Source organism: Schistocerca gregaria, chromosome 3 (assembly GCF_023897955.1).
Source record: "Schistocerca gregaria isolate iqSchGreg1 chromosome 3, iqSchGreg1.2, whole genome shotgun sequence".
Taxonomy (NCBI): domain Eukaryota; kingdom Metazoa; phylum Arthropoda; class Insecta; order Orthoptera; family Acrididae; genus Schistocerca; species Schistocerca gregaria.
This window is the reverse complement of record NC_064922.1, coordinates 335377155-335396371: the sequence shown is the minus strand read 5'-3', so window position 1 is coordinate 335396371 and position 19217 is coordinate 335377155. Positions and strand designations below refer to the sequence as shown.

At 36.2% G+C, this 19217-nt stretch overlaps 1 protein-coding gene across 8 annotated transcripts in view; it reads left to right on the top strand.

The window, feature by feature from the left end:
• Positions 1–18537, top strand: part of LOC126353846 (dnaJ homolog subfamily B member 6-like) — a 307307-nt gene extending 288770 nt beyond the window's left edge. For 5 of the 8 annotated variants that reach the window (XM_050002997.1, XM_050002998.1, XM_050002994.1 and 2 more), the window contains 6 exons: positions 1493–1576; positions 5098–5207; positions 9854–9958; positions 11319–11498; positions 13950–14208; positions 16842–18537. In XM_050002997.1, the coding sequence (XP_049858954.1) occupies positions 1512–1576; positions 5098–5207; positions 9854–9958; positions 11319–11498; positions 13950–14208; positions 16842–16941 (819 nt within the window). In that variant the 5' untranslated portion in view covers positions 1493–1511 and the 3' untranslated portion in view covers positions 16942–18537. The remainder of the gene's footprint in view (positions 1–1492; positions 1577–5097; positions 5208–9853; positions 9959–11318; positions 11499–13949; positions 14209–16841) is intronic. The other 3 variants (XM_050003000.1, XM_050003001.1, XM_050002999.1) reach the window with 1 other exon arrangement.
• The last annotated feature ends 680 nt before the right edge of the window (positions 18538–19217 follow it).

Genomic DNA, 19217 nt, shown 5'->3' with positions numbered 1-19217 from the left:
AAGTTGCACTTCGTAATTTCAACCAGTGTAAACAGGGAACATTTTCTTACTGAGGAGAAATCGCGTATTGGGCACCCCCAAGGCTCAGTCGTACGTCCGCCATTGTTCCTCATATATGTAAACTATTTTCAATCAAGTAAACAACAATTAGTTCTTTTTGCGGGTGACACTAGTCTTGCACTCCACGCAGGCATACGGATAGCAACAGAGGAATGGTAAACATTGATATTAAAAGTGCCATTGTTTGGTTTTCTGCGAATAATATCTGTTTTAAAGAGACAGCATACACAGTTCCGCACGCCTAGAGGTAGTACGCCAGCGATAAGCGTAACACATGGCGAGGAAATAATAAATACGGTGGATACTTCAAAATCTTTGTGTCAGTATTGACGAGAATTTAAAACGGAAAAAGAACATAGTTGTGGAACTCCTAAAACAACTTAGTTCATTCACATTTGCACTTAGATCTTGGGGAGAGGCAAGCAAGCTGACGTATTGCATATTCTCATTCAGTGATGTCAAATGTTTTCACTACTGCTTCCCAGTATATTTACTTCCTCACTCAGTTTTTTCAAAGTAATCCAATGTAACAATGATAAACATAATTACATTGTCAAAGAAAAATGACGTTCATTTTCCACATTAACATTGTCTAGCACATAAAGGTGTGCTCACTAATAAGAGATTGTCGGACAGATAAAATTTGAAAACAAACTGAATAACTTCATTCTTGAAAACAACTACTTCGTAGAAGAATTTCTGTTATTGGAATCTGTGAAAGGCGATGGGTAGGAGATGATAACTCTAAAGTGTATTTTCTTAACACTTGACGCTTACAAAAGGTCAGCATGCTGCCATATTTACAAGTTCGTGAATATAAAATGACTTATTCCGAATAATCTCTTACAGATCTGAGAAAGATGGGTGTGAAGACATTCATGTTGGATGTCAGTGGAACTTCACATGAAATTACTCTTTGTGGAAATAACTTCTCACAGATAAGAACTGAAAGAGTAGGATAAGTTTTTTGCAGTCATTTCAGAATGACAAAATTTATTCACCTGAAAAAATATATCCATTCAAACAGAACAATAATATTTAGAAGCAAATGCAGTAAATACAGTTTCATTTTGCAACTATTTTTTCTTGGTTGTCAAGTAATGACAAAGTCTCTCTCAAATCTCACTTGTGATTTTCGTGTGTTGAAAGGACACAGATGATACCTTCCCCTTTCCAGCATTGTACAGCATCTGTTAACTGTAATCATCTTCTCCATATGTGTCATTGGATAAATAGCCAATCATTTAATCAGTAGAACAATGAAACCATCTTATAAAACTGATATTTCTAATATTTGCAGCCTCACTTAAAATAACAGAAATGTTAGAAGAAATGCCAGAATTGTACATAGTATCAGATTTTATGAGATAACACAGTTTTTAAGAATAATGTAAGGTTGTTACAAATCTATCATTCTTATGTTCTGTTTCAGATCAGAAGAGAGTGGCGGTATGGTGGACTACTACCGGATCTTGGAGGTCTCCAAAACAGCCTCCACAGCAGACATAAAAAAAGCGTATGTATTTACTGTGTCTCTGACTAAACTGTTTGATGGACAAAACTGTTCCAAAGTTCTGTCCCCATTTATTTGTTTCGGACCCCTCTTCCACTTTAATCAATCAGTTAATTAATTAATAGGATCCCAGTCCTGAACTGCCAACACCCTTCATTAGGATACAACAAGGAAAATAGATCTCCATTATTCTTGCATAATTAATCAGTTAGCTTTGATAAAATGGATCAGCATGCCATATTAAGCAGACCTATTACTTAACATTACAAACTTCTTGAAATTGTAATACATGAGCCACACATTTCCAAAACCCGCAATATCAATTTTTTCCAATATTAACTTTTTACTTGCTGAAAGAGTGCACTTCAGGTTGCATAGTTTAGAACATTATACAAGTTCCAGTATCTGCTATTCCCGTTATAAAAGCAACTAAAATGTTTGACTGAAGTTCCAGTCTCCATTATATCCACGATGGCTGCATTCGGTGCATATTTAATGATATGAAAAAGACACATCTCCAGAACTCGTTATTTCAGTACACTTGTCATATCGTATTAAGAATGCACTTTATACGTTATATGAATATCTCTTGTGAGGAAACTGCACCTTTACTTTGTTTAGCTTCCTGTATTTTATGTTTTCCATATTGATGTACCTGTCAGGTTGGATTTTGGCACATACACATTATTAGGCAAAAGGTGGTCATTAAGATGACGGTAACTGATTGTAAGCTCAATTTTAAAGCAGTACATTAAGTAGAGACTGTGCAAAAAAACTCTATCTTGAACCCCAGTGATTAGTATGAGATTATTGGAAACTTCAGAACTATCTACAAACTTGGATCAGATGTACATGTTGCTACCTGGAAGACCCCTCTTAAAGCTGCCATGAAACCTCCCTTTGCATGGAAAATGAAATTAAAGCCCTCAAGAAGAACACTAATTAAAACAAAAATGTCACAGCACTATTACTGTTGAAGGGGAGCAAAATTATGACACTTAAATAGGATGTGGTAAAAGTATCTGAAAGGAGGATAAATCTTCAATGAGAATAAAACAAGCAAAATGCGTAAACATTATGGTAAACCAAGAAAAAATCAAAGATGTAACAATCGTTTTACAGAAGCGTTATAGATCAGGTTGGATGGACATAAATGAACTTTTACTCTACAAGAATGTCTCCCAACAGCGGTCTTCGGCCTGAAGTCGGTGAAGAAACAAATGTTGGAGAGTTACCTGATAAGGCTGAAGAGCAGATAAGTTTGTGATGTAAAAAGAATGGTAATCTCAAAATGATGTGCTAGTTTAATATAAAGATGATAGCAACTGCTCAAAAAATTTATTTAGTAGGTATGTACTATGTTGTTCTTTCCAGTGGTCAGTAATAATTTTGTCTGTTATTCATCATTTGTACCCATCATTTTAAAACCTAAACAAATTCAGAAACAGTTATACCCAGATTAAGTTCAAAAAGTCATTACCTTCAAAGTATAATATTTATTTCAAATAAAAACATAGTGGTGAGATTTATGAGGAGTATAAATATACATCCAGAATATGAAAAAATTGCAATAAATAAATGACATAAAAAACCAAATTACAACTGAGTGACACTTTTTCTCCTTTATGAAAATTGTTGTTACATGGAGGTAGCCTACTTAGAAAACTGTTGACCATATGCAGGAGTCCATTCTGACACAGCAAATTTTATTGTAACATCTACTTTTAGATTCTGAACTTGAGAATTCCACCTACTTATTACAAGCTTCACAAAGAATGTGACATGTCAGCAGAGACTAAAATATTTGAGTCATTATGTAATGTCTATTAGTATTCCATCCAACATATGTATTGTGCCATTTGTTTACTTGTGCACAAGTGATGCACTTCAGTGAAAGTCTTCTTAGGATAGGAAAGACAGGCCACCTATTGTGGCAAAATGTGTGAGATGCAATGCTTGCTTCTCACTCACTCATTCCTTCATAGTCGTCCACTACTGAAAATTTGGACTCGGACTACCATTACACATTCTTCATACTGGAATCTCCAATAAATTCCTATTGATTTTCAATACAGGTGCTCTAGATCTAAAATGTTCGAACTGTCTATCCCATTTTCAGTTACAGAAGCTGCATCTTTATATTCATATAGTTCAGTATTTCCCATTCTATATTAGAAAGAAATCAATAGAAATTTTTGCATACTTTTAGTCTTTTACATGTTGAATGGCCAGTCATTATAAGATGTTAACATATGTTAGCCTCTGATGTGTTTTCTTATGTACTTACATTAATTGAATCCTAATACATTAATTTATTTGCTTCATTGCTGTGGTTTTAATGTAATACATCTTGTCCAGCTGAAACATTCTGTTATTAAAATGTCCTATTACATTATTTTGGAATGATGCACTAAGCCTACTCAAACAGTTTAACTAACTTCTGATAGTAACATTGCAACAAACTGCTGACAGTAGTAGTATCCTCTCCCAACCCCTCAAATACTCTCTCTCCCTTCCATTCCTTCTTATGTGTGATGAGTATGGACGTTAAAAAAAAAATTGGATTCTTCATACTGCTTGACCCAATGCTAAAAATCGCCCCTATTGGTACAAATGACTATAAACAGCTGTCATTAATCTTGTCAGATCCACTGGAGTGACACAGTGGTAACCTTTCTGCCCATGGTCTAATTGTGCTGCAGTAAGAAAGTAACTGTTCACTGTGGCAGCTTGTTGGAAACAACAATTTGCAGGGAAGACTTCTGGCAATGTGTGAAACTTTCTCATTTAGTATCGTCATTGGTTAGTATGTAGTATGCAGGTGCACTATGTATCAGTACTTCAACACAATTATTTTGCATTGAGATTCCGTGCCGTACTTCTATTTTATCTTACTGTTGGGTGCTGTTCTATCTCCAGGTACTTGCACCTATGCTAATGGTTGTCATTTCTAGTAGAAAGTTATTTCAAATGATGCGGCACAGCAGTCATTTCTCCTTTTCTTGCAGACTTTATTCGGCAAATACAGATTTTGGTTAGTGGCTTCTGTCAGTTGTTTCTTCAAAAGAACAGTGACAGAAGCCTCAACAATAGGGGACTGATGTACTAGAATGTGCATTGATACTATATAATGATGCATCTCTCTCTCTCTCTCTCTCTCTCTCTCTCTCTCTCTCTCTCTCTCTCTCTAAAAATGTTACACTCGCACAATGTCCTCCCTCCCTTTGAATCTGGTTGTTACTCCTTCCCTATTTTTCCTTGTGACCCAATTTTCATCCACAATCTCCCACCTCCCCTCCCTCCTCCACTCCATCTCGTTATACACAGAGCTCAAAGTTTTCTTCTCCTGCTTATACTACGGGTTCTTCTTGTTCACAAATGTCCCTTGTCTCCTTCCCTGTAAACATTGCTTCTGTATATTATTGAAAGAAAAGGCTTTGCAACATTTTGATTTTTTATAATTCATATTAGAAATCATCGTTGTTCTGTAATGCTGTAGCTTGCTTTGGTTATATCATTGTCAGGTACCGGAAATTGGCTTTGAAATGGCATCCGGACAAAAATCCAAACAACATGGAGGAAGCCACAAAGAGGTTTAAAGAAATATCAGAGGCGTATGAAGTTTTATCAGATGGTAAGTATCCTGTCGTTTAAAACATTGTACAAAATATTTTTGTGTAACAGTTTGCATGTTATTTCAATTTTCGTTAGACTTAAGGCTATGCTATAGAAGAAAGATCTCTATATGAGAGAGTTGGTGTGATCTTCTTTCACCTCCTAAAGCTGGAATAGATATTAGTAGTTAGTTCTCAAATTATACTAGCATGAATCATGGGATTTTTGCATGTACAGATAATATACATGTAACACACTTTTCAACGTAACTTTGAAGGACAGCATTTAGTCTAAATGTCACATCTGAAATTGGCGGTAACTTCCTAGGTCTTCACTCTTGTGATGGAGCTTCCTTTGAACATTGGAATTTGTAATGAACTGAAAAACTTGGGAGGCCCATAAAATACAAATCTTTGTTCAGTTATCATCCTCCTTCAGCTGATAACATAATTTAAAGTGATTTTCTGCAAACTGCACTGGACCAATTTTATTTTTGCATGTAGAACTCCATCATCATGATGTTCTGTAGACCTTCAGGTTCTTGACTGCATTTAGATGGTGTACAATTACTTCTTTCTCAGTGTTAACTATAATAATTTGTCATTCTAGTACATATTTCAGAAAATTTTCTCGCATAGTTGTCATAAATTGTTACTTTTCTGAAAAGTAAGCTGTGGAAACAGATGACAGTTTTATGGTAGCTGTGTGTCAATAGTAGTGTGTGCGCACACCTTCATCAGAAAAAGTTCTGTTTCGCTACACATAAAATGTCGTAGCGCAATTTTCTTCTGTTCGTAATACCTGATGGGGGAGATATCGAAAGAATAACCTTCTATCACATAACACACATTGCTGACTTGTCTTTTCATACCCTTTTGTGAGAAGGCATCTACAGTTGCTGTGAAATGCCACAGATGCTCTCATAACATCCACTGACTTGTGCAGTCAGGTTCATCAGATTCAAAAATAGCTATACTTGTTTAATTGAAGTGATGCTGTTTTTGCCCCAGATCCACAAACTACAGAGATTCTGCGTTAGTGTTTGCATCTGTACATTCAGTGCACACACATCATCAAGCAGGAATCATTTCACCAGCATATGAGTTCTCTGTAAAACAAATATATATGAATTTATATTTGTGTCTGTTCCATTTAAATGTTCCAAGATAAGCAGACATAGCATGGAAATGCAAGCTATTGGTTAGGCACTTGTCTTCAGTTCAAACTGCTCATCTGTCTCTTGAAAAGACCAGCAGCCATCAGATTTCACCATCATACTAACATGGTATGTTGTCATCCCTTATCCACTCAGTATAAATGTACATGGCTCATTGGGTAGGTGGCAGTCTATATATCCAAAATACATGAAATGCATTAGTAGTTAGAATATGAACAAACATAGGCTTTATAATAGAATGACAATAATGAAAATTGGTGCCAGACTGGAACTTGAACCCAAATTTCCTGCTAACCATGAGCAGTCACCTTACCATTAGGTTATCTAAGCACGCCTCATGGCCAGACCCAAACTTTGGTATGTTGTCAATCATATTGTCAATATTGGATCGTATTTCCGGAGAATACAGGCATTGCAATATTGTACATATCCAAAGATCCGGGATCTTATTGTCTTCTATCTTACTTCTTTTACCAGTAGCAATGATTTGTTAGTATGAAAATGCTAAGCTGCATTTGGAGTCCACATCAAACTGCATATTCCTCCCTTTTGGAGGTCAGGGGTATATACCACCTTCAATAATGCCTTGTAAATGATGATCAAACCAACATTTGGGATGACGACAGCTTTGCCTTAATATGACAGAACAAGGTGTAATTTCCAATTTAATGTGTCTTATAGCAAATGCAGAATTTCCTCATTTATTTTATGTTTCAAACACAGTGAGTTTTTGATACACTGTTCTGACTTAATAAAAATGTTGCTCTCTAAACCTCATCCCAACCAAAGCTTACTCTGAAATGCTGGTTCCCATAGTGTCACGTTGTTTACGAGATTTAATTTGGTATCCATAGATTCTATTTGACTATTCTGTTAAGAGAAACAAAAGTTATATATCATGCAAAAATGTCCAGTTTTCTTTTCTTGCTTTTTGGGATGTTTAACGTGTCTTCATTCTTGTCATTTATGTAAGAAGACTTCAATGAAAACTTGTAACTGTATAGGAAGTGTAAGAGAAACAATAAAAACAGTGACAGTTATTTTGAAATACAGTTTTAAAAAGGACTGCCAAATGGTTATTTCCTTGAAAGTGTAGACTCAAGTAAGAAGTCTCAAGGGAAAAATATTAATGTGTGTGTGTGTGTGTGTGTGTGTGTGTGTGTGTGTGTTTTTCTAAAAGAAAGTGTGTTCCTTGTAAAAAGAAGAAACTTCATCCATTTTGTATTTTTCACTGATCACATAAATTTTCTTTGAGATATAAGGAAACTCGTCAGCACCATATGACAGGACTTGATTTTATATGTCACATATATTGCTGATAATATGAAATATACTTTGCAGAAGTATCAACAGGACTTTAGAGCAGGAAGCAGAATCTTGAAGCAGACTGTCAGGTTTTTCGTGTGATACTGTCAGATTCTGACTCCTCTTTATTGAACTCTACTATTCTAAATAATGACAATAATAATAATTTGAATTGTACTCCATATCAGACTTGAAGAAAAAATGTAAATTTTATTGGGCAAATGACTTATATTTTGTACTGTGCATGTCAGTTACTAAACAATCATAGCCTTTTTTCAGAATATAACTGTATTGTAATCTATTAATTTGGCTGGATGCTATCAGTCTTCCATAGTGATTATTTTTAAGTGTCATTTTATGTAAAGTTACCCTGCTGTTTACCTTCCAGTGAAGCACTGAGCTACAGTGTGTGTGTGTGTGTGTGTGTGTGTGTGTGTGTGTGTGTGTGTGTTTCATTTATTCTTGTTATTCTTGGCAGACTGATATTTCTCATCTACTACGTGTGCAAAGAATATTGTGCCATTGTGAGAAACCATGCAGTATGTTCAGCAATATAGAGAACATAAAGTTCAGGGAATGATACTCGGTAGATTACCAAATGACATTACCTAATCCTTCCCTAGTTTTTATTTCTTTGCTGGAATTATATTTCTTCCAGAATGATTTTTCACTCTTCAGTGGAGTGTGAACTGATTTGAACCTTCTTGGCAGATAAAACAGTTTGCTGGATCAGGACTCAAACCTGGGACATTGGCCTTTAGTGGGCAAGTGTTACACAAATAGAGATATCGAAGCACGGCTCATGATTTGCCCTCACAGTCTTATTTCCACCAGTGCTACATACTTTTTTTTTACATTTATTGCTATTTTAGCATTATAATAACCTTATGAAAAGGATAGATTGCTTCTCACCACACAAAGATGTTGAGTGGCAGACGGGCGCAACATACAGTAGTCTCTTGTTGTGCTGCCTGTGATTTAACATACCTTCAATACAGTGAATAGCAAGATAAGCTTTTCATAATTGTCATTATTCCATCCTGGATTTTTTATTAGCATTATGAGATACTGAATCATTTCCATCAGTATAACTGAAAAAAGCCCTACTCTTTGAATTGTGCAATTATGATTAGATTGATAGTAACATGGGACACACTTCTAGGCATGTTCGAGAGATCAAACAGGCAGCCTAAGTGAAAGCTAAGGTAATCTAATAATTGGAAGAATAATTTATGGACAAATATTAAACAGGAAGATGATGTGCTTGCCTGAAATCAGTCCAGTGAGATTTTTTATTTTTTTTACTTGCTTTGTGTTATCAGGATCTTGATATTTCCAGTTTTGACTACTTACATCATTAAGCAGTTGTTGCATTTGTCATACAAACAGTTTTGTTTTATGTGCATTTTTCATATCGTATCTACAATGGTTTTCTCTGCTGCTTCACATATGCACAAGGCTTATAGGGTAATTTATATCACAATTTTAGTAAGGTATCCACTATTTGCACTAGGGAATTCCATTTATTTTTAAATTTGTGGCTTACAAAAATACTACAGTTGATAGCAATAATCCCACACTCATTGATAATTTAAGTTGTACAATTAAAATTATTTCTTCAGAATATAAAAAAACAGCCAGTCTTGCACCTTGTAAGAGGCAGTGGAGTAAATGGCGGCAGATAATACAGTAGTAAGCCACATACTCTTGCAACTTGCATAAAGAAAAACTTGGCGACTAACTTGTGTACATGGACAGGCTTTACTTTTGAGAGGTAGATGAGATTTGTTAAAATACATATATATTGTTGCATGTACATTGCTATAGTTTAACAACTTTCAACACAACTGGAATTACTTGATTGTTTTGCAACAGGCTACAATTTGAAATCTGAGAAGTGGAAGAATCTAGCATCACAATGTTTTTCTTTTTAAAATTTTTTACAAGCCATTTCCACAATTGCTGCTGCAAATGCTAATACCTGAGACAGTGGGAAGATGGTAACTGGAATGGCATTTACCTGTGTTAACTTTTCTCATGTGTTGCTCTGGTTTAACCTATTTTGAACATTTAACTGTTTGAATACATGTGAAACTAACCAGATTCTCAAAGCCATGGTGAGAGAGCGAATTTTTGTGCAAATGGCTTGTGAAAGTAATCTTCTTTCCTCATATTCACTGCAGAATCAAAACGGCGAGTGTACGACCAGAGACAGAAGGCATCAGCAAGGTCCCCGCGAAGCTTCAATATTGGAGGGTTTTTTGAGACACCTTTCCGTCGTTTCTTCGGTATTTCTTATTTTTAAGATCTCAGAGTGCTTAAAACACCATCTCCCATTGCTAATCAATTAATATGATTTCTTTTTCAGTAGATCTGATTTCTAACCACAAAATGGTGTTTTTCCTACAGCCTAACATCTTGAAGTCCACATAAAAATATTGGGGATGGCATTGCCTTACTTTTAAATTCTAGTATATCAGAGTCCTATCCCTTTCATAGTCATCTATGCTTAAATTTGGCTTCAGTGGAGGGAATTAGTTGATAAGTGAGAAGGCACAGATAATAATTGCTTCAAGTAAGATTTTATTACTGGTAAATATGCTATTTAATTTAAACCTTTTTCTGGAATCATATGGTACCATGGCAATTAATATGTAGTACAAACACTTGTGTGTATGCTACTTAAAAAAAAAAAAAAGCTAAATTCTTTAAATAAATGGAAAAAATTTTCCCCGTAGTAGAAATCAAATTTGAGCAGTTCTAACTTTCTGCCTCTTCCCTGGTATATAAACTGCTGGCAAAATCAGTTAGTGAGCAGTAAAAATGCAAAAAGTTCAGTTCATTACAGGTAGTGTGTCAAATTGTTTAAATGTGTGCGGGTAAGGATCATGCCTGATACATCCCTCTATCTTTGCAAGGGTTGTCTACAGTCAGAACAACAGTTACAAAATTTTTGTGCTACATAAGCATTTGCACTATATACTACTTCTCTATTTAAGTCTGACACACTAGAACTCTTCAGTTCTTGGCAACACTTGTAAGTTGCAGACATTCTCTTTATTACAAGCTTATAACTGTAAATTAGAAAATTTTGCATCATTGTTACACTTCTAAAATAATTATCCTATTTTGAATGTGTGAATATAAGAAGTAATTTTAATAATGAACATGTTGCTCATAAGTAATGAGAAATTGTTGAACTTCACCCATGAATCACCCTTCTTAACCTGTTATTTCCTTGTCATTTGTTTTATCTACCATGAAATACAGTAACAGTTTGGTTTTGCCAGCATTTATGGCTATAATGCTGTGATGAAATGTGGAGGAACAAGATAAATATTTTTTGTTTTACCTTGGTGTTGATGCATGTGTGTTGCTGGATATCAAACAGCTTTTACTAATCTGCTAATATTAACATCATTTTCATAATGCCTTACATAGTATTAAATTCCTATTATATTGTACATCAGAGTAAGACTGTAAATACCTCTTCAGTATTGATTTATCTTGGAATTACTTAGTTTAATTATATGTCAATGAAAATACATTAAAATAAATCACATAAAAGTGCATGTATTGCGGGTATTCTGGCTTTATAATGATTATCTGGTTTGTGTGTCCTGCATTGGTCTGTCAATGTTGTTCCAGAGAAGAAACGCCGTGTGTATGATCAGTATGGTAAAGAAGGTCTTGGCCAAGGAGGAAGATCCAGAGGCCGGCATGATGATTTCTTTGATCCAAATTTTGCTTTTCCATTTACATTCCGAGATCCCGAAGACGTCTTCAGAGAATTCTTTGGCAGTTCACCGTTCCAAGATGTTTTTGGAGGCAAGTATTAAAACTTTGATGCAATGCAATTACCAGCGGCTTTTTTGTGGTATAGTGTAATATGATAGTAATAATTGAGTAAACTCATCGAAATTAGGACATGATATCTGTGTAATTTTAAGGACACATTTCAAAATGATGCATAAATGCAGCTCTGGTGTAATCTCTTAATAATAATATAATAATAATCTGTTCATTTTCCATCTTCCATGCATAGGTTCCTTGCCCTGACAATGACGACTTAAAATTTTCAAAATTCCACTTACTGGACTAAATGATCATCCACAGCAATAATTAGTAAATTAAAATTATCTTGTGGAGGGGGAGGGCAGTTTCTTTCTGTAACACAGCATCCTGGTTTTCATAATACACGACACACAAATGGATCAAGCCCTTCAAATGTTCAGCAGGCCTACAAGATATTTTAAACGTCACATGAGTCACGAAGAGAAGTAGTAAAGTAAAATAATAGGTAAAACAGACAGTAACTATCATGATATCAAAAGTTCAAAATTGTGAACTCTTTGATAATGAAACGGAAGGTCAAAAAATGTTGGGGATAGTCTATCCTGATGAACATCTGTTGGAAAACAGTAATTATGATCTAAGAAAAAATGTATTGGCAGACTACATGTAATTTCTTGTGTGGTGCTGGGCCTTTCCAGATGACGTAGCAGTCCCCTCCAAAATAGAAAAGAAGTGATGAACTTCTGAGAAAAACGTCAAGGAATTGCAGACAAAACTGGACTCCAAATCTCGTAACTGGAGACTCACTTAGCAGAAAAACTCAGCACCTTGGTGGACAATCCATAGTAATTCAATCTGACAAAATGTCCCAAATATATGAATGTTTATATCCAGCGAAAAATGTCAGTCAGGCTTAAATCTTAAATGAAGTAAAACAACAACAACTCAGTATCTCTGAATGCAAAACCAACAAACTACCACACATTAATCAAAGCACAAGCATTGTGTGTTTTGGAAACATTGATAATTAGGGGCAGATGAGTAAGAAATGGATTAAAGAAAAATTCCGATGAAAATATTTCCCCAATTTTCATAAGTGGAGCTCAGTGAAGTTTTGGGAATTACATTGGCCTCTTACTTTTTCTTTTCCTTTTTATTTACATGCCAGTTGGAAAGCTTTATCTTGCAGGCACAGTTCTGTGAAATAAGTTCAAGTCATTTGTTAATGACTTCACACTAGGATATTGGGGAAAAGACTATCTGAGGCGGCCTGCATCTGATGAGCAAAGCCAATCAAGTAAATCAAATAAAACGTGTTCTGTGGCATTTTATGTGAACATGGATTACAGTGGGTGCTGTGTCTAGTGCAGGTGATGCCAGAGACTGGTAGTATGTATGCTCCAACCAGCAGTATGTAGCATTAAGTAATCTTCTTCTTCTCTCTCTCTCTCTCTCTCTCTATCTCTCTCTATCTCTCTCTATCTCTCTCTATCTCTCTCTATCTCTATCTCTCTCTATCTCTCTCTCTCTCTCTCTCTCTCTCTCTCTCTCTCTATATATATATATATATATATATATATATATATATATATATATATATATATATATATATATATATATATATATATAGACAGGTAACAGGAGAAAGGCACATGTGTGTCACTTCCATTAGAACCATGTTTGGAATAACAGTATGTGGCTTCCACAAAAATTTTCTGTTTGCAAATGTTGAGAACAGGGCTAGTTTGAGATGATTTTTCCACAAAAGTGACTAATAATTTTGTGCCCCTTATCCCCACCCTCTCCCCTTACACACTTAAGCATGTGCCAGTTTTAGCTACTAATAGTGGTTTGCCCTGTGTACCAGTCTTGCACTTGAGCTGCTCTGGCACTCCTCTCAGTTTAGCACCCCAAGTGGCCGCAACTAACTGTGATACTTTGTGTGTAGAATTGTTACAGTTCTAGTGCCTCTGGAAGCCCTACCAACTTAGCGCCCCAAGTGCAGCTTGTGTCACATGGGCTTTAAACTCGGCCCTGGTGGAGAATGAGAACAGATTTGCATGAAGCAAACAACATAAAAGCCTAAAATGATGATTGCTCACAGACACAAAACTTTCCAACGTGTTTAAAAACAAAAATTGTCTCGTTCAGGTTTTTCTGTTAAGAGGTTTTATAGCTTTATTCTTATAAATGTGGCATTTTGCATTTGCACAAGCAGTAGTTGTGACATTTGAGCGTCAGGTAGTATAGAGAATTCATAATAGCCATCATAAACTTAATCCATTGCTTAAAGAAATTTTTTACTTCATAAAATTCTTACGTCAGGCTGAAAATTATAAAAAAAATTATGCTTTATTATTTTCATAGCAACAGGTAATGATAAAAGTTTCTCTGTTAGGAGGATCATGATGGTGTATTTTTGTTATTTTCTGCATAGCATATTAGATTATGTCACTTCTAAATGCTAGAATTGTGTAACTGCAGGCATGGACCATGGGCCACGCAGAGGAAATCGCAATGGTGGCAACAACAGCATAACTTCGAGCTTCTTCAGCCCATTTGGACTGCAGCTGGGTGGCTTTCAGATAGATGATTTCTTTGGAATGGATGGAAATTCTGGTTTTACATCATTCACATCACTCAGCAGTTCAAATATGGGTGGTGGCGCTGGCAGTGGAGCTGCTGTCAAAAGGACATCTACCTCCACACGCTTCATAAATGGCAAGAAGATAACAACTAAAAAGTAAGTGCATTGTGTATGTAAACCACTTTCAGTACTCAAAAGGGGATTTGTACATCTAGATAAAGCAATAGAGGAAAAAATAATAATTTAAGGGAGATAATAAGAAGTCTCTTTTCATTATGCTGCAGCACTGATAATTAAAAACTTTCGTTTGCATGAGAGCAACCCACATAGGTAAATTTTAGTTTCCATTAAAGTAATGGTACCAGAAAACTTTTGTTTAGAGATCTAATTTTGATGTGTCACAATCTAGGAAAAACAGACTGATAGTTACCATAAAGAAAATACACTTACATAAATCTTTCAGCCACAGTCTTCATCAGCAAAAGAGAGGCACACCCCATGCACACATGACTGCCAACTCCAGCATATTGGGCCGGAATGTGACTACCACGTGAGATGCAAGCAGCAACCTGGAGAGGGTGGGGAAGCGCAAGGGATGGTAGTGTGGGGGTGGGGAGAGAAATGAACACTGTCTGGTAGAGTGTGCAGTTATTAGAATACCAACAAGTGCAGTGTCGGTAGGTTGTAGGGCAGGGAGGTGCAGAAAAAAGGAGCTCCTTTTGAGAGGAGTGGGGAAAACTGGGTGGGTGCATTGGTAGAGGGTGGCAAATAAACAAGGTGAGAAAAGAGAGTGAGGAGATGATGATATAACAGGGGGTATGAAACTGTTGGGTGGAGGGTGTTGTGACAGTATGTTACTGTAGGTTGAACCCAAAATGAATAAGAGAGCAGAGAATGTGTTGTATTGACGACTCCCAGCTGCGCAGTTCAGTAAAGCTGGTGGTGGAGGGAAGGGTCTGGATGGCTCGGGTAGTGAAGCAGTTTGTTATGTTCAGATGCATCTTGTGCCACAGGGTGATCTACCTTGTTCTTGCCACAGTTTTGTGGTGGCAATTTATTCTTGTGGACAGCTGGTTGGCAGTCATACCAGTATAAAGAGCTCTGCTATGATTGAGCTGGTAAATGACATGGCCACTTTCACAGATGACCCGGTCCCTGATGGGGTAAGGTAAACCTGTGGCAGGAGTGGAAATGGAAGTGCTGGGTGGGTGTATTGGGCAGGTCTTGAACTTGGGATGTGATTTTTGTGGCAAAGGGTTGGGATTGGAAGTGGTATAGGGATGGACTCTGATGTTGTGGAGGTTGGGTAGGCAACGGAAAACCACTTCAGGAGGGGTGGGAAGTATCTCGGGTAGGATGTTTGTCACTTCAGGGCATGATAACAGGTAATCAAAGCCCTGGTCCAATCGGGGCTGGTACTGAGTGACAAAGGGGACACTTGCTTGCGTGGCTGGTTCTTGGGGCTGGTGGGAGGATTTGGGGTGTGTGGGGAAAGTGCATGAGAGATCTGTGTGCCGACTAGGTCTGGGGGTTGTGCCTGTCGATGAAGGCTTTGGTGAGACCATCAGCATACTGAGAAAAGGAGTTATTGTCACTGCAGATATGTAGTCCCCAACTGGCTGTATGGGAGAGGTTTCTTGGTGTGAAGGGGATGATAGCTGTCGAAATGCAGGTACTGTCACTGGGCTTAATGTGGCCAGAGGTGCAGATGGAGCAATCAGAGAGGAATTCGAATTACATTAATAGCGTCAACTGCTCACGGTCATTGATATACATCGATGGGGACAGGTGAAAATGTGTGTCCCGACCGAGACTCGAACCCGGTATATCCTGCTTACATGGCAGACGCTCTATCCATCTGAGCCACCGAACGCACAGAGGATAGTGTGACTTCAGGGACTATGTCACGCACACCTCCCGCGAGGCTCACATTCTCACCTTGTATATCCACACTCTACAGTCGTAGTGTCCACCCCAACACACTCACTACTCGTGGAAGACATTCTGTCCAAGTCCCGTAAGAGTTCGGGGAATAAGTGTGCATCCGTACAGGAGGGGGAGGTCATGGCCGGTATTGTCAGAACTATATATGGATATGATGTCTGTTCTTTCGACATACTAGCCTAGTGTTGAGGTCTTCATGAAAATTTTTGAAAGGTTATTGTTAAGTCTTACAAATATTATGGGAGTCAAATTTTTATTCTGATATTGCATTACTAGAAATTTCTTACATCTATCAGTACACTTATTTTATCAATCAGAAAAGTTTGTGTAATTCATCATTCCAAGGGTAAAAGACGACATTAAAAAGTACAAATCTTAAAGCACTTTCAATCACATTATCTCGTCCCACTCATGAAATATAACAAAAGTACAGAATTCAGGAAAAGTGTGTCTTTTCAGTTAAATGAGATGGAGACTAAGAAAACCTATTTTTAGGGGAATAAAATAATTGTAATACTTGAGGTTTGTTTCAGAAAATTTACTCAGGGTTTAGCTTAATGACTATACTCAACAAAAGTGTCTAATAAAAAGCAACTTTATGTTAGCACGCAGAAGACAATATAGTTACCATTTATTTAGAATTGAATCTGTTCTTTGTTGTTTCAGCAATAGTCTTTGATCCAGGTTCCTTTATTCACATCTCAAAAAGCTATTTTTTGTCAAGTGGCTGCACATAATGTTTCTGGACTTCATTATTCAATTTAACACATGATAATTTATATCAACTGCAATTTAATTAATTTATGATAAACACACAAATGCAAGTAACTTTGCTTTGCTTCTAGGATTGTAGAAAATGGAAGAGAGACTGTCATGGTGTATGAAAATGACACCCTAACTTCAAAGACTGTCAATGGTGTTCCTCAGGCACTCACGCAGAGTTGAAGTGGTGGAACCTGAACTAAGTGAAATGTGATGGACTGATAAATTTACAAGTTAAAATTATTTGATGGTGGTATAAGACAGATAGAACTATTGATGAGTTTATGTGAAATAAATACTTATCCATCTACACATCAATTTCTGAATAAACAAGAAGTGACTGACATGAAACTTGCCATTTTGGAGTTTCCAAACTCAACTTTTAAACAGACTCTTCATGTTGTGGATTCTTGAGGCAAATGTGTGGCATTGTATTTCTGTTTACTGTTATTTTCCCCATTTGATTCATTTCTGTAGCGTAAAAGTATATGATCTTCGTACTGTTTCTAACTCTATTCAGTGGTAAGTTTCATCAGTAGTAAAAAGAATTGATGACCGATAAAAATTTTTGTTCACTTGAGTCACATTGTAGTTTTGCACATGTGCTATTATGAACAAACTGTATAAATTATTGTTGTAATCTGTGGATTCTCAAATAAGTGGTATCATTATTGTAACATTAAAGAAGCCTTGAAACTGATTCTTGTCTTTGTGATTGTGAACTGGCACAGAATATGACAAGCACACAACATTCTAATACCACCAGAAGAAAGAAAGTAGCCGAGTAAATTCTTCACAGGACATGAACAGGTGGGCTGAACTATAATTATTAATATGTACAGAAAAAATGTTAGACATTTTGGATGTAAAATGGCTTATCTCAAGCTTGTTAAAGTTGTTGTTACTGTATAATAATTTTGTGTGCTGTTAAATATCCTTGTCACTGTTGATTGGCATTATAGTTATTATGTAAAGAACTTATCAGTGTTTCATAAAATGTTAGATGTACTACATTTGTGTAATGTGTGCATACCACACTTCTCCTCCCACTGATGCCATTGCTTGATAGTTTCTTGTAAATGGCATGATAGCTGTTTTAATATTATAAAAATCTGCCAGCATTCATATTAGCATTGTAAATATCATTTGTTGTCTGAGAATGTATTAAAATAATTGGGTTTTTCATGTACAACATTCCTCTGCAATCTGTGCCATTTTCTAAATTTAGGATCAACTGCTCAATTTTTGAGTGACTTCCTGAGAGGACTACACTGCTCCTCTTCATGTTTTGAGGCAAATGTGAGCCATATTGATTTACTGGAGACCACAAATGACAGTACATGAAGTAAGAAAGAATGAAGTAATATTGTCAGTGAACAAAAGACTTCTTAATTTAACTCATTGAAGCTTCAAGATATTTTCATCTAGCTTACTTAAACATAATTGTTGAATTCTGCACTCTGTGATTTAATGATTATGATCTTAGTTATAATGCAGTATGAATTGTGAGAGTGATAGTTTGAGTTCATTAACGTTATTCAGTTAAGAGAGAATGTTCCTGTTTTTTTGATTGTTTACTAGAGGCAGTTCCTGAGAAACCAGGAATAGTGTTTTGTATTTTGTAAAATGAATTTTAAGTACTTAAGGTGAAACTTGGCCAGAGTGAATGTCATATTTAATGTAGAAACATTACCCTACGCTTGGGTGGATGGCGATATTTCTTTTTAATTTTGTGCGTTGTATTATGTAAGAGTAAAAATAAACAATGTTTAGTAACAATACCAGTCTCCTTTCTCCAAAAATTGTAGAGACATTGCAGAATGGTGCTGTGTCCTCCATTGTAGGAATGTTTAGGAAAATCTTTCCTTCTTTAACAGCCAACAAGCAGCCATTACAATTCTTGCATATCCGTAAAGAAAATTCAGAGAGCTGTTTCAAGACAGTAAATGATCACACAACAGATTCTGAATAAATGTGAAAGATTATTTCTGCTTTTTTACACTGACATATAAACTGTGATTGGCATTACAGGACCAGCCCTATATTTTCTTTTAATAGCACTTTACAAAGGTTGGGTTGTCCATGTTGACTGGGCAAGGTGGAAAAGTGGTAAGAAATTGTAATCTCAGAAACAAATAGGAGTAATCGATAAACTATAATTGCCATTAGTTTCTTAATACATAGTTACTGTTAGAAAAGGCTACAAATGGTGCGTAATGGCAATGTAGTGTAACATGATAGGAAAGCAGGTGTGTTTTTGAAAAATCTATGCTTATTAGTCATCACACATCAAATTCGTGTGTCTTTTTTTGTAAGTTCCTGCTGCAAGTAGATCGTCTGCTGTGTGGCAAGCATTCATAGTGAGTTTTAATCCAAAATTTTGTAATTGGTATGAGTAATTGCGATGTGAAATCCACAAGCAGCCTGCAGAATACGCAGACATGGTTAAACCATGGGAG